A 15,001-nucleotide genomic window follows, 5' to 3' on the forward strand; every position below is an offset into this window, starting at 1 on the left:
CTTCCACCACCCCGCCTCCTGCATTCCCCTTTCTCTCCTCTCTACTTATCTGTTCATCCCTCTGCCCCTGCGAATTTAATGTATTGCCATTTAAATCTGTTCAGTTCTTTGACTAAGTGAAGGCCTTATGCATGGGAGTGGGGGGGATGTGTACGAAGCAAATAACTAACAGGCTGATCTGAAGAAGCCACTAGTCTATGAGTGCTGGCTGTGAGTCTCTCTGTTTTTGTTTTTCTTTTTTCTTTTTTTTCTTTTTGTCTTTTCTAGGGCCGCACCCGCAGCACATGGAGGTTCCCAGGCTAGGGGTCGAATCGGAGCTGTAGCCACTGGCCTACACCACAGCCACAGCAACACAGGATCCGAGCCGCATCTGTGACCTACACCACAGCTCAAGGCAACACCAGATCCTTAACCCACTGAGCAAGGCCAGGGATCAAACCCGCAACCTCATGGTTCCTAGTTGGATTCGTTAACCACTGAACCGCAACGGGAACTCCAAGTCTCTCTCTCCGAAACTCCAAATGGGAAACACCTAACAAGTTTCTTGGAGGGATAAGGCTCTCCACGATGGCCTGGTTGGCAACATGAGAGAAGAATGGAAACCACACAGCAAGGTAGAAATTGACACAGCACTGGCAGAGCACAGGAGCTGGAGCTGGAGAACTGGACGCCTGCCCCTGATGCCACCTGCATGGTCACTTGACCCACTGGGCTTCAGTTATCTCTTCTCTGAAATGGGAAACCTAACCGCTGTTTCTCTGCTACATGCAGCATCTTGCAGGGAACAAATGAAGGGACATTGATGAAAATACCCTAAAAGCCACAGTAAGTCATGAAGAGCAGCTGGGAGGCTGAGCAGTGGGGACGTGTGATGGAAACACTGAACCCCAGGAGAGGACGTGGGGAGTGCGAGGGGGATACAATCCGAGCCTGGGAGGGGGCCCTGGGCAGTGGGTGGGAGGGGGTGGGGCAGAACAGGCCATGGGGGGCTTCAGAAGGAGGCGCAGGGGAGAAAAGCAAACTCTGCTCCCTGATCACTCTCCCCAGGGCCGGCAGCCCACCTGCGCTGTGCTCTTCCCCAGCCTTTTTGCCAAAAACACAAAAACAAAAGTCTACCTCATTAACCAAAGAAGTAAAATTCCAAGCCACATGCACCTCAAGGGGCCCTCTTTGGGCCTCACTCCATCCACCCCTCAGCCTCAGGAGGCGGGCTTTGAGCTGAACTTCATTTCTTCCACGTGCAGAGGCAAGAGGTTCACTCAACAGGAGCAGCATCTCCAAGTTAGTCTCACCTTCTCACCTCTGAACAAAGAGAAGGCAGGTAGGCTGAGACCCCAAAGCCCGAAGCTGAGTGAGAAGAACCCTGGCCTGGAATTCAGGAGGATTCGGGAACTCTGGGTTCTAGACCCAGTGGGGCCACTCGTCACTGGCCTCCCTGTGCCTCGGTTTCCCTGTCTATAAAGAATGGATGCTGGTGCCAGATGTCTCCTTCCCACCCTGGGATCCTCTGGTTGCAGGGCGCTCCCTGGGGTGAAGATGGTCAAGAACTGCAAGAGGAAGACGAAGCCTTGGAACTGAGAAGGATGCTAACGATGCTGAGATGCTTTAGCGTTAGCATGCTGAAGATGCTAAGAGATGTCAAGAGTCAGGCAGCACAGGTGAAGAAGACGGAGTATCTCTGCGCCTTAGTGAGCACCCAGGGGTGTCCTGGTCCTCGGGCCCAGGGAGGCCACTCTATGGTCCAGGGAGAAATACCAGAAGGCAACTGGACAGGGATGGAAGAGGGTGCTACTTCATGCTAAGCTCCATGAGGAGCAGGGCCGTGTTGGTTTTCCTTTACCCGGAGCACAGCTCACACAAGATGAAGAAATGACCGAATGGGATTGGCTCAGGCAACAGGAATATTATGCTAATCAAAAGCTATCAGAATTGGGGTTCCTACTGTGGCTCAGTGGTAACAATTCCAATAGTATCCATGAGGACATGGGTTCGACCCCTGGCCTCACTCGGCAGGTTAAGGATCCAGTGTGGTTAGGTCACACACATGGCTCGGATCTGGCGTTGCTGTGGCTGTGGTGTAGGCCGGCAGCTGCTCCTCCGATTCAACCCCTAGCCTGGGAACTTCCATATGCCATGGGGGTGGCCCTAAAAAAAAAAAAAAAGTGATCAAAATTGCCCAGTGATAAGCACCAAAATCCTAAGTGGCTCAGTGAAACTGAAGCACATGTCCGATCATCAGAACCAAGTACCAACAAGCCAAGGCCCTTCCTGGTCTATCAACCGGGGAACAGCCTGTCCTGACCCATCCCTTGAAGATGGAGAATTTGAGGCCCAGGTGGAATAAGTGAGATGCTGAAGCCTGGGAAAAGCAGAAATGTGGCTGGAATGCGGGTGCCCCTGCCGCCCAGAGACGGGCAAGGAAATAAGCCCAGGATGCTGTTTCCTTTTCAAGACAGGAAGGGTGATAACAGCGGCAAATACGTAGAGAAGCTTTGGGATAAGAGATGCCATTCAAATTCCTTCCCCATCCTCAAAGTAAAAGAAAATGAGTTGTGTAAAAAACAAAAAGACTGTGGTCAGAAAGAGGCAGAAATGCCTGTGTGTCAGGGATCAAGCCTCTTTTCTCCAAAAATGCCATTACTTAACTGCGACTTTTTCAACTGTAATTCTTGTGAAGATTTTGTATCAGGATTCACAGAGGTTCACTGCAGGAATCCGTGTACTAATAAATACCGCGATGGAATTTTTTAATGCCTCAATTCTTTGTTTAAACATCAGATTTCTTCCTCAGGGATAGCACAAATTTATGCTGCTCATTATTTCTAAAATAATGTCACTTCTGCTAAATAAACAGACCCTTTTTTTTTATTAGAAATTAAGCATTTAAGGACTCTCAAGGGTTATTCTTGCAGACACTCTCTTTGTGCAATCATATGAGCCCAAGGATATTAATAAGATGTGCAGTAATTATAACACGTCTGGCCAGGAGACATTCTTCCGTGTGTAAATATTTTATGGAACCAGCACCATGCAGTGGCACCTAAAGAGTAAAGCACTGCCTCAGTCAGCCCTAGGGAACCTTAACCACTTCTCATTAATCAGCCTCTCTCACTCTCTGTACCTGAAATGGTGTTTCAAGAAACCAAAAGCCATTAAGAAATGAAAATATCTCTGAAGGATGGTATTAACACTACTGACCAAGAGGAAGCGTTTTGGAGGTTTCCAATGCAACATGCATGATAATCAGAAAGCTTACCTTGATGACCTGTTGGGACAGAAGCAGTGAGTCGAGAGAGAAACCACAAGTTACATCCACTCTACTAAGCCATTAAAAAGACACTTCATTTTACCTCGTTCTCTGGGGTGGGAGATGGCGTTACAGAACTAAGGGACCCTTTCCTAGAACCCTGAAGATCTGCTGGGATGGAGACAGGGCGTTCCCACTGAGTTGTCCCTGTGGGTATGTGCCAATAGTAGGTCCCAGCGATGTCATTGATTCTCTTCCAGCCCGGCGGCAAATCTGGATCGGTCTGAAAGGAGTGATCGCTCCATACATCTGCTGGAAAACGGAAAAAAAGAGAGAGGGTCTTATTAAAAGAGGCAACAATTACAGTCTTCCCATTTCGGTACCAACAGTCAGGAGAATTTCATAGGCAGATGCGTCCAGGGCTCAGATGAGCACTGAAGCCATCCTAGGAACACAAAGTAATTAAGCGGAAAGAAACATGGAAAGAACTGGTAGGTGGATGCTTGAGAATATGGATATAAGGACCCATGATCGAGCCATCTGAAGCTCCAAGAACCCTATGAACCAGCTAAAGCTCCTTTAGTCAGAGTTAACTACCCAAGCAAAACTGGCGAGGTTACACACAAATCTACTGTGTTCCTTTGCAAGTTAGTAAGATTTACTGGTTGGGATCATTTACCATTCCCAGTAATGAATTCAACTCTAATTTAACTGCTTGCTATAAACGAGTACTAGAATTAGAACTTCGATTTGCTTTAAGAACTCTTCCCACCTGATTATACACATCTACTAAGTAGCATGTCTTCCGTAATACTCTAGAATTCTAAGCTGCACACCCAAGACACCCAAGGAGGACAGACTGAAAAATCTTTGGAATTTTAAGAAGGGACTAGACTGACTCTAATACAGGCCAGTAATGTAAACACTTGAAGGATGGTAGGTATGGAGTGCAATCGAGAATGGTGGGGACTGTGGCTAACTGGTAAGGAAGTGCAAAATTCAAAGGCTTCTGAATTCAAATAATTTGTTAAGCACTGTGAGTTGTGGCAAGGGGGCAAATAAAATATATCTACAGGGCAATTTCAGCCATCCCTGGATGACAGTAATATTTTATTAGTTCACTGGAGAACTATTAGCTTTTTTAAAAAAAAATCTCATTTTTGGCCTTTGAGCTGAATATGAACAGGTTAACATGCTAGAGAAGGAGTTCCCACTGTGGTGCAATGGGTTAAGAATCTGACTGCAGTAGCTCAGGTAGCAGTGGAGGCACAGGTTCAATCCCCAGCTCAATGTAGTGGGCTAAAGGATCCCACAGTTGCTGCAGCTGTGGTGTAGGTCACAGCTGTGGCTCAGATTCAGTCCTTGGCCAGGGAACTTCTATGTGCCATGGCTTGGCCATAAAGAAAAATAAAAAATAAAAAAGAATAAATCAAGTGCTAGAGAAGAAAGGAGAGAGAAGCGGAAGTCCAGGGAGAAATCCATGGGGTTGGCATCACGGAGGAATCACAGGCAGCAGTGAACATACACAGGAAGAAACACTTAACAAACGTGGGCTCCACATATGGGATCACCTGATGCTAAGGATCATGCCTTTTCCTATGTGGTCACTCACATGAGGCCAGAGCCATTACAGCAAGTCAAATGAGAAAGCAAGCAGGCCATGGACTGCGCAAATGTCACTGCATCATGGCGGGGGGGCAGGCATCACTAAGGCTGCTACTGCGCAACAAGAAAGAGAGAAACCAAACAAGGGAGCGGATTAAGACTGCAGACACAGATGTGCATTCAGGCAGCTGTCTGGCATCCCAGCATTCACTTTTCTCTTTTAAATCTGCCAGAGGCAAAACTAACTGCCACTTGTTTCGGATTATGACAGAAATTTCCCCTCCCCCCACAGGAAATGAAGCATGATTAAATAATTTCAAGTTACCCAAATCTTTCAGAAACAATGCAGAACAAATGTGTATACACTCCTTGGTCCTGTCTCCTTTTTTTTTTTTCTGTCTTTGTCTTTTTAGGGCAGCACTAGCAGCACATGGAGGTTCCCAGGCTAGGGGTCCAATCAGAGCTGCAGCCGCCAGCCTATGCCACAGCCACAGCAACGAGGGATCTGAGCCACATCTGCGACCTATACCACAGTTCACAGCAACGCCAGATCCTTAACACACTAAGCGAGGCCAGGGATTGAACCTGAGTCCTCATGGATGCTAGCCAGCCAGATTCATTTCCGCTGAGCCACGATGGGAACTCCAAGGTCCTGGATCCTTTTTATGGGGTAGGAGGGTTGTTTCTGCTCTTATGTCATTTTCAATATTTCAAGTGGGATGGAAAACACACTGGTCTCGGAATTAAGCTGGAAAACACCCTTTGAAGTGTGGTCCCTTGTCCAATCCTAGTGACTCACAGACAACAAGTTCTAAATAGAAACTACAATGACAGAAAGAAATTGTTAGTCAACATTTCTGTGGTGTTTAAGATCTGAGGGCCTGAATTTACGCATTTACCCTCATTGTCTCTATGGCTGGAACGTGAGCATATATGAGGAATAGCTCCACACCACCACAAGAACAATCTTATCAAACCAAGGACAGAGACTAAGGTCAGCAGCCCTCAGGTCTGCCTGTGTGAAGTGTTGAGAGGGGCCGTGGGCTGCAAGGCAGGAATTGGGCTGTTCAGTCTTCAACCAGAATGTATTGGGCTTATATTCTGAATTTCTGCCAAGATTTGGTTGGAATAAAAATGAAAAGGGGACTTATTCCATGGCTAAAACTTGATGAAGATGGAAGCTGGGCACGGCTGCAATATTATTAACAAATAATTGTATGTGGTATTATTATTGTCTGCAAAGGATTCAGAATCATTTATACACATATCACCCTACATGGTTGTAAGGAATACATAAGCCTTGTGAGGGCAAGCACACATCATCGCTCTCAGGTTCACCATCACACCTCCAACACCTAGCCTGGCAGGTGTTCAAGGACAGAAAGTTGGATGGATGGTGGATAGACGGTCAATGGATGGATGGAAGGACAGATGGATAGGTGGAAAAAAGGAATAGAGGAAGGAAGAATGAATAAAGAAGGAAGGAGAAATCAATGAACGAATGAAGGCCTAAGTGATGGGAACTGAACTTGGTACTCAGCAAAAGAGGAGTTCTGAAGAAACAAATTCTGGGCAATGTCATAAACAGAGCAATGTCACAAAGGCTCAGAAATAGTAGCTTCTAGCTAGGAGCAACGTCTACCTCCTTGATGGCGTATGTGGATGTTCTTACGGACAAAAAGAAATACGTATGATACTGGAGAGAGTCTTGGGCTAGAGTTGAGATTTCAATTCTTTTTTTTTTTTAGTGACAGGTTTCAAGGGAACAGTAAGACATATACCTCTTGGGGTGTCTCCATGCCATTTCGCCTCATTTTGTTTAATCTTCATAGCTCTAATTTGCTTTCATTTCCTACATAATACTATGTACACATTTTAATAAGCACCTTGGACCTTATTCAACAGGTCAGTGGTTTTCAAACCTTATCAAACTGGGAGAGATATAGCGAGGTGGAATTCCAGGTCTGCCCAGAGCCTTTTGACTGTAGCAGCACCATTTTTACTGGTTTTAAATATCAGTCTTGTATATATGATTTTTCCTTGAAAATAAGAATCCGCTGAAGGCTCGCATCAATCCTACTAGAAGCCAGGGGGTGGAGGTGGGGTGGGGGGAATAAGAGCCAGCCAGGACAAAACTCTGGGCCTTTTAAGGCTAAAACCCCAAGCTCTCCTTAAGCTGCCATGAGGTTCTCAGGAGTCAGTAACACCAGCAACGTTAACAAGAGCAAAAGTGCCAGGATGCTGATGGGAACCATGGGCTGAATTACCCAGCTCCTTTACTGCAGGAGCTCCTGGAGTGTCCACTGCTGCCCTATGAAGGCCACACTATTGTTATCCCATTTCTGAGGCTCAGAGAGGACAGCAGTTTGGTTTAAAGCCGTGTGTGTGTATGTGTGTGTGTGTGTGTGTGTGTAAAACCATGTCCCTGTGTAGAAACAGATGTTACTTTTTCAGAGACCTGAGAAAAATCAGTTACGGTCAGCTTGGGGGAGTTCAAAGGTGAAGACACAGGGATGGAAACGAAAGAACACAATGGCTTCAAGTCTGAGGCCATGAGACCGGCCAGCTGCCCTGACCAAGGTTTAAGGAACTGAGGGCACCCAGGTCCACCCTGGACGCTGGCCCTGAGCCCTGTCTGGGTGTATCGGTGAAAGGACGCTTCCGAGGTAGGCTCTGCACGGGGCCCTGCCTTCAGTAACTCCCTCCCCAGTTCTGCACCCAGTAAACCCAGGCAGCCATAGGGTGTGGTCCCAAGATCTGTCACCCCTCCCAGCAGAAGCCCGAGGATCAGATTCCACCCCCAGGCACAGAGCAGAGACTAGGATCCCAGCTCGGCCTCCCCCTTCCTTCCCTACAAGGCCTCACACCTAAGAAGCCTCAGGGTCTCCTGTCATCACTGCATCTTGCTGAAAGCACCCTCTTCTAGGAGAGGAGGGAACGCGACACAGTTCATCAGCAGGAAGAGAAAGCTAGAGGTAGGTATCCTTTCTAAGTGGCTCTGGGGCCCACGTCGCTGTTTGCAGTTTTGGTCCAGAAGCAGAGCCTGGAAGCCAGTATAAAAATAGCAAGGCTGAGAGCCCCTGAAAGTCCCTCCTGTGCTGGGAGCCTCTTGGGCCAAGAGCTACTTGGCCGAGGAACAATTAGTCCATCCTGAGCAGCAAGGCCCGCCCCCTCCAGCCGCCTGGGGCGCCGGTGCTGGACAGGCCCCACCCCTGCGACTGGCTCTGCGCCCCCTTGGGCTCTGTGTGAGGCAGGCCTGCCTCTAATCACGCTCTGCCATGGACTCACTGGCAGGAGCCACCGAAGGTTCAAATGAAAACAAATTAGCATCTACCAGCAGCTGGAAATTTCCCCTCCGACTCCGGAGGCCACAGGCAGGAGGGGTGGGTGAACTGGGATTCTAAATTTGACAACGTCTGTGGTGCAGGGCGTGGAAGGGCTCCCTCCGGTCCTCTGAATGGCACCTTCTCCCTTCCTGACATTTGTGTGCCCAGTACATTCAGTGTGCACGGCAGGGGGTGAGGACGATGAGGGCGGGGAGGACACACATAAACCCACTCAACAAATACTTCCTGGTTACTCTGGGCCAGGCGCTGCTCCAGGGCTGGGGGTGCAGGGGCCATCAGAAGCAGCCCTGACCTGAGATAGCAGTGGTTTTCAAGCGTCGCAGTCAGAGGGAACCTGCTAGAACATAGATTGCCGGGTGCCACCTGGGTGCCAGCTGGCCGCCCGCCTCTCTCCAACTTCTGACTCAGTTGTTCTGGGGTGGGGCCGGGGAATTTGCATTTCTAACAGTTCCCAGGTTTCAGGCTGCTGGTTTAAGGAACACTTATTTTTTTTTTGGCCACGCCCACAGCATACAGAAGTTCCCGGGGCCAGGGATGGAACCCACACCACGGCAGTGACAGGGCCAAATTCTTAACCCGCTGAGTCACAGGCAACTCTGGGAGCACACTTTTAAGACCCAGTGGTCTAGGGAAACAGAAGGTAATCATTCCTTTCCACCAAACTTCATCTAACTGCCTCCACAGAAGAGAAGTTGGAAATTACATTCAATCATTCATTCATTCTTTCGCATCGAGAGCCTTCTATAAACGCCAAGCACTGTTCTGGAAGCTGAGAACACAGTCATGAATAAAAGAGGCAATTTTGGTCGTGGGATCACTTGTGTCTGGGGGATAGGGTGGGCAATTTGGACAGGAGGGTCTGAGAAAGCAACAGTGTCACCCTAGACTAGAAGGGGGCGGCCTTGGAAGAGACAAGAGAACAGCGTTCCTGGAAGAGCAAACAGGAAGTGCAAAGGCCAAGTGGCAGGAAAGAGCCTGTCCTGTCATGACAACTGAAAGTCATCAGAATGAGCGGTGAGTGGTCTAGGATAAGATTTAAGGCCATAAGGGCTGAGGATTCATCCTCTATGCAAAGGAAAACTCTTGAAGCTCTGTGTGGTCTGTGTTTTCAAAATCAGAAGCGAAGTCTGTGCCATGCTCCCATTCTTCGAGAAGCAAAACCTCGCTCTTCCCAAGTTTTGGTCGCAGCAGCTGCCAGCTACTCCGTGGAGCAATGCTTATTCCTGAGGGGGCTGGATGGCTTCATCCATGCCATGTGAATTTAGCTTTGGAATGCTTTCTCTGGTCATGGGTGATCTGCTTCTGCTGCCCCTCTCTCTTCTTCCCAACTCACTACTTAGTCCCTTCATTTCTCCTAGACCCAGAACTCCGTTGTGAGAAGACAGCAAGAAGTCTCTGCATCCCCTCCAGCTTCGTCACTGATGTCTGAAGACAAAAGGGCGGAGCCAGGCCTCCAGGTCTGGACCAGGTACTGCAGGTTTGCTGAGGCTTCCAGGCAGCACACACGGGCTGCCCAGAACTTAGTGGGAAACCGTCCTCAGCCAAAGGGACTGGCAAAAACAGTGACTCTGGAGACCTGGGAATCAGCCCCAAATGTCCCCAATCTGGGAGCTCTCAGGATTCTGACCCACCGGCCTGCCAGACAGAGGGCAGGAAAGCTTGCCAAAAGTAATTTCAGGGCCTCTGCTATTTCTTGGTATTTATTCAGGCCTATTTGGGACCCTGAAGTGTCTATCACGGTCTCAAAAAAATTACAGATTGTACTCAGTTGACCTTTCCCAGGGTCACATTCTTTTTACAGTTGTAATAAAACTCCACAGTTTGGGGAATGTTGATTTTCTAACACTTTGCCCTATATTTTCCCCAAAATAATATTAAGATTTTTAGTGTCCTTGAAATAGGGAGTTTTTGGAGCTGAGGATTTTTCTGTTAAAGATTCCTGCCTAAATATTCCAAGAACTGGTAGATCCTGTGGTGGCACAGTAGAAATGAATCTAATATCTATGAGGATGCAGGTTCGATTCCTGGCCTTGATCAGTGGATTAAGGATTTGGTGCTGCTGTGAGCTGCGGTGTAGGTCACAGACAAGGCTCAGATCTGGCGTTGCTATGGCTGTGGTGTAGGCTGGTGGCTGCAGCTCCTATTCCACCCCTAGCCTGGGAACTTTTGTACGTCACAGGTGCCTCCCTAAAAAGCAAAAAAAAAAAAAAAATCCAAGAACTCACTCACTATTTAAATGTTCTTAAATTTGGGCCTTGTAACGCTACATGCTTTGTGTATTTTTGTCAAGTATTATGGCATGAGATCAACACAAAATTTCTTAATTTAAACTCACTGGGGACATAGTCTTTGCTGGGTCTACTCTACAAAAGTCGTTCCAGGGCCATATTTCTATCGCAGACGGGGAACTCTGGAGTCAGCCAACAGTCCTGAATCTCAGCTCCAAGGCTGGCTAGCTATGTGACCTCGGACAGACAGCTTAATTTCTAATGGCCTATCTACTTACTGTGATAGAACTGATGACAGCTCCTATGCCATAGGCTGATGTGGAATGCAGTGCCCAGCGCAAAGCCAAGCACATTATAACGACTCAGTAAATGTCTGTTATTACCCACTGGAAATTACTTCATTCAAATGTGGCTTTGGGGAAAAATACTCTGTAATGCAAAACATTTTTGAAATGGCATCAACTCAGTGGAAAACTAAGATTTCTGAGAGTTTGCCACCACCGAATATGTTTTCATTTAGATCAAAAAAAGTAGATGACAACACCGGTCACTCACATGTCAATTCAGAAACAGCAAATGACAGGAGAACACACTGGTTTGAGTCTGTGGCACCTCTTTAATCAGCATGTGGCTGCTTTATGCCATGAAGTTGGGCCATTAAAGAAGCAGAATGACATCAGAACCAAATAGTTTATGAAGACTGCTTTGTTATTTAAGACACCCTTCTTTTGAGATGGCTTCTGCTCTACCTCATGGCCTCAGAAAGGATGTAAATAGGAACTGATCCGACGATGGTGGAAAATAAAAGGGAAATTATGCCTCTCTGTTCACAGACTGCTACCCAAAATCAAAATAGAGTCAAGGGGACTCTGCAAAGACAAATTTTAAAAGTAAAGGGCATGAGTGAGATAGAAGCTGCTAAAAATTATCCAGAGGGAAAATTGGTATTTATAAATCTCCATCCATCTGTTCATACCTATACATACATATAAGTTAATCATATGCCCTTACGACTGAATATTTTATTTTTTTGACTTTTTAGAGCCACACCCAAGACATATAGAAGTTCCCAGGCTAGGGGTCAAATCAGAGCTCCACCTGCTGGCCTACACCACGGCCACAGCAATGTGGTATCCAATCCACATCTGCAACCTACATCACAGCTCATGGTGATGCTGGATCCTTAACCCACTGAGCGAGGCCAGGGATCGAACCGCAACTTCATGGATACTAGTCAGATTCGTTACCACTGAGCCATGACAGGAACTCTCATAGTATTTTATTTTATAGATTGATTGATTGATTGTCTTTTTGCCATTTCTTGGGCCGTTCCCTCGGCATATGGAGGTTCCCAGGCTAGGGGTCTAATCGGAGCTGTAACCGCCGGCCTACACCAGAGCCACAGCAATGTGGGATCCTTAACCCACTGAGCAAGGCCGGGGATTGAACCCGCAACCTCATGGTTCCTAGTCAGATTCGTTAACCACTGAGCCACGACAGGAACTCCCTCTCATAATATTTTAAATAGCAAAAGAAGGTCTCATTTGAAACACATATACAATAGAACATGCATTTTCTTACAAGTTATAAAAGGAGATATTAAAATCTTAAGATAATATGAAATACAACTGAGAACCCTCTTTCCTTTTAGAATGTACACAGAGTACAAGAGAGCACAACTGATGACCCACTACTGAGAAGACATAGGCTTACGAGGCACTCCCCCCAAGGAGTTCCCATTGTGGTTCAACCTGTTAAGAGCTGGACATAGTGTCTGTGAAGATGCAGGTTTGATCCCTGGCCTTACTCAGTGGGGATAGGACCTGGTGTTGCTGCAAGCTGCAGAGTGGGCCACAGGTGTGGCTTGGATCCAGTGTTGCTGTCACTGTGACATAGGTCTGCAGCTGCAGCTACAATTCTACCCCTAGTCTGAGAACTTCCATATGCCACAGGTGTAGACCTAAGGAGAAAAAAAAAAAAAAAAGGATCTAAAAAAGAGTCATCCCCACCCCCAAAAAGTAAAAATAAAACCTTAAAACTTGAGATTCATATTTTACTTTAAGAAAACTACAGGTCACTTCAACCACCCCAATTTTGTTTTTGTTTTTTTTTTAAGAAGTGCTGGTAAATACCTTAGCTGAAACCAACAAATCTCCAAAATTTCAAGTCTAAATCACAATTAAAAATGGAGAACGGGGAGTTCCCGTCATGGCACAGTGGGTTAAGAATCTGACTACAGTGGCTCAGGTCGCTGCAGAGGTGCGGGTTTGATCCCCGGCCTGGAGTAGTGGGTTAAAGAATCCGGCATTGCTGCCGCTGTAGCCGAGGTCGCGGCTGTGGCTTAGATTCAAGCCCTGGCCTAGGAACTTCTGTATACCACAGGTGTGGCCATAAAATTAAAAAAAAAAAAAAAAAAAGGTGGAGAATGGGTGCAGCAACTTGGTAAAAAATTACGATCACAACATATTTATATAAAATTTCTGGGAAGGTTTCTTGCTTTTGCCTCCAGCTGTCTGACTATACTACTCAGCTACTGAATACCAGCAATGCATCCTGTTCCATGGTACCAGACAGGATTATCCAGGTTTGGCAAGAAGATCAAAAAGTCAGCCCTAATATTCTTTGCTCTCCGGTTTGGGTATTTAGTGCCTAAACACAGAGTAACAGGAAAATCTCTGATCACCGGGAGGTTTAGCAAAGGGTAACTGTACAGTATCACTCAGAGAATGTGTCCAGCTGCCACATCTGCAGTCAGCCCAACCACACACCTTCTTCTGATTATTTTCACTGTGAGCAGGTGGAAAAGAGAAGACCAAATACCACATGGGGCGGGAACTCTTTCTTCGGTTTCCATGCAATTGGACAGATACAATTACTATCCCTATCGGCACCCTACTCTTTCAAGGTAGACAGGTTTGAATGTATATTAAATAAAGCCAATTTTCTTCCAGCATCCTGGCAGGGTCTTCAACACACTTTTCCTTTGGAGCTGTGGTCCTCCTCAGGCTGGTACACAAGGGCAATGAAGACAAGGTGGGGGCTATTCCAGGGGTTGCTTTGACCAACTTCAAGGTCATTATTACTCTAAGTGGTGGCATGCCAGGAACTGACTTCCCACCTATATTAAGTATTAGGACAAAAGATGATTACTGAGAAGCTAGAATATCGACAAAGTATACGACAATTCAACTACAATTTGGCCTTTTATGAGCACATTAAAAGAGCAAGTTGAAGTGGGTGCCATCTTTTCTTTTCTTTTTTTTTAGCACTGTGCCTGCGGCATATGGAGGTTCCCAGGCTGGGGTTGAATAGGAGTTGCAGCTGCTGGTCTACACCACCGTCACAGCAACGTGGGATCTGAGCCAGGTCTGTGACTTATATCACAGCTCAAGGCAACACTGGATCCTTAACCCACGAGCACAGTCAGGGATCAAACTCATATCCTCATGGATATTATTCAGGAACACTGAGCCACAACAGGAAATCTGAGTGCCATCTTGTTAAAAATGAAAATCTAGGGAGTTCCCATCGTGCCCCAGCGGACACAAATCCAACTAGAAACCATGAGGTTTCGGGTTCGATCCCTGGCGTCCCTCAGTGGAGGAAGGATCCAGCACTGCCGTAAGCTGTGGTACAGGTGCAGATGCAGCTTGGATCCCAAACTGCTGTGGCTGTGGCATAGGCCAGCAGCTGTAGCTCTGATTAGACCCCTAGCCTGGGAACTTCCATATGCCACGGGTATGGCGCTATAAAGACAAAAAAAAAAAAAAAAAAAAAAGAAAGAAAGAAAGAAAAGAAAACCTACGTGTTGGACCATATAGAATTATACTCCCATAGGTTCAAATGTGTATGTATGTATTTTATTTCTGATACAAGAACAAAAGCATGCACTTCTAGAGCACGACAGAAGTTTCAAAGTGGTGTAACTAATTTGACCTTATCTGAGCCCACAAAATCTTAGGACAAGTACAGGACATACTATTCCCAGGTGAAGAAACAAACTTCAGCAATGTTTACATAACTTGACCAAGGCTGGGAAATTGGTTGCCATTAACTGTGGAGAAATCTCGGTGTATTTTTTTGTTTGGAAACCATTTTCTTTGTTAAGTATATTTTTAAAGGTTAAGTGCCCTTAAAAAAAAAAAATCAGCATAACTGAAGTAATTTGTTCTGTATGACCAGAGCAGTTGGTGGACAGGCTTTAATATATTTGATATAAAAAGTAAAACAGGGTTTTTAGGCTATGGATGGGATGGAGGAGTTCAGAGAAATGTGTTTCTGAGATTAACTTTTAAACACATTTAAGAGGATCAGGGTAAAAGCTATTTTTTATTACTCCTCTGAGATAGTTATTCTCCACCTAAATTAAGACCATTTGAAGCAGCTTACATAAAAGATATAAATGTATTTGAACCAATAAAATAACGTGAGAAAACAGAGGAGAAATTTAATGTTCTGCCCCTAAAATTTACACTTTGAGTTATCTAATAAAAGAAGTTTACCAAAAAAAGAAACTTTTTCCTAAGCACTAAATCTAAGAGGAACTTAGAATGTGGTGAGCAGCACTGGAAGCA

General features: G+C 46.2%; 1 protein-coding gene across 14 annotated transcripts in view; it reads right to left on the minus strand.

Annotated features, from left to right (window-relative positions):
* APBB2 (amyloid beta precursor protein binding family B member 2) overlaps window positions 1–15,001 on the minus strand; it is a 387,671-nt gene that overhangs the window by 122,229 nt on the left and 250,441 nt on the right. For 9 of the 14 annotated variants that reach the window (XM_047799533.1, XM_047799530.1, XM_047799532.1 and 6 more), the window contains one exon: window positions 3,351–3,559. In XM_047799533.1, the coding sequence (XP_047655489.1) occupies window positions 3,351–3,559 (209 nt within the window). The remainder of the gene's footprint in view (window positions 1–3,350; window positions 3,560–15,001) is intronic. The other 5 variants (XM_047799535.1, XM_047799534.1, XM_047799531.1 and 2 more) reach the window with 1 other exon arrangement.

Source organism: Phacochoerus africanus, chromosome 10 (assembly GCF_016906955.1).
Source record: "Phacochoerus africanus isolate WHEZ1 chromosome 10, ROS_Pafr_v1, whole genome shotgun sequence".
NCBI lineage: Eukaryota > Metazoa > Chordata > Mammalia > Artiodactyla > Suidae > Phacochoerus > Phacochoerus africanus.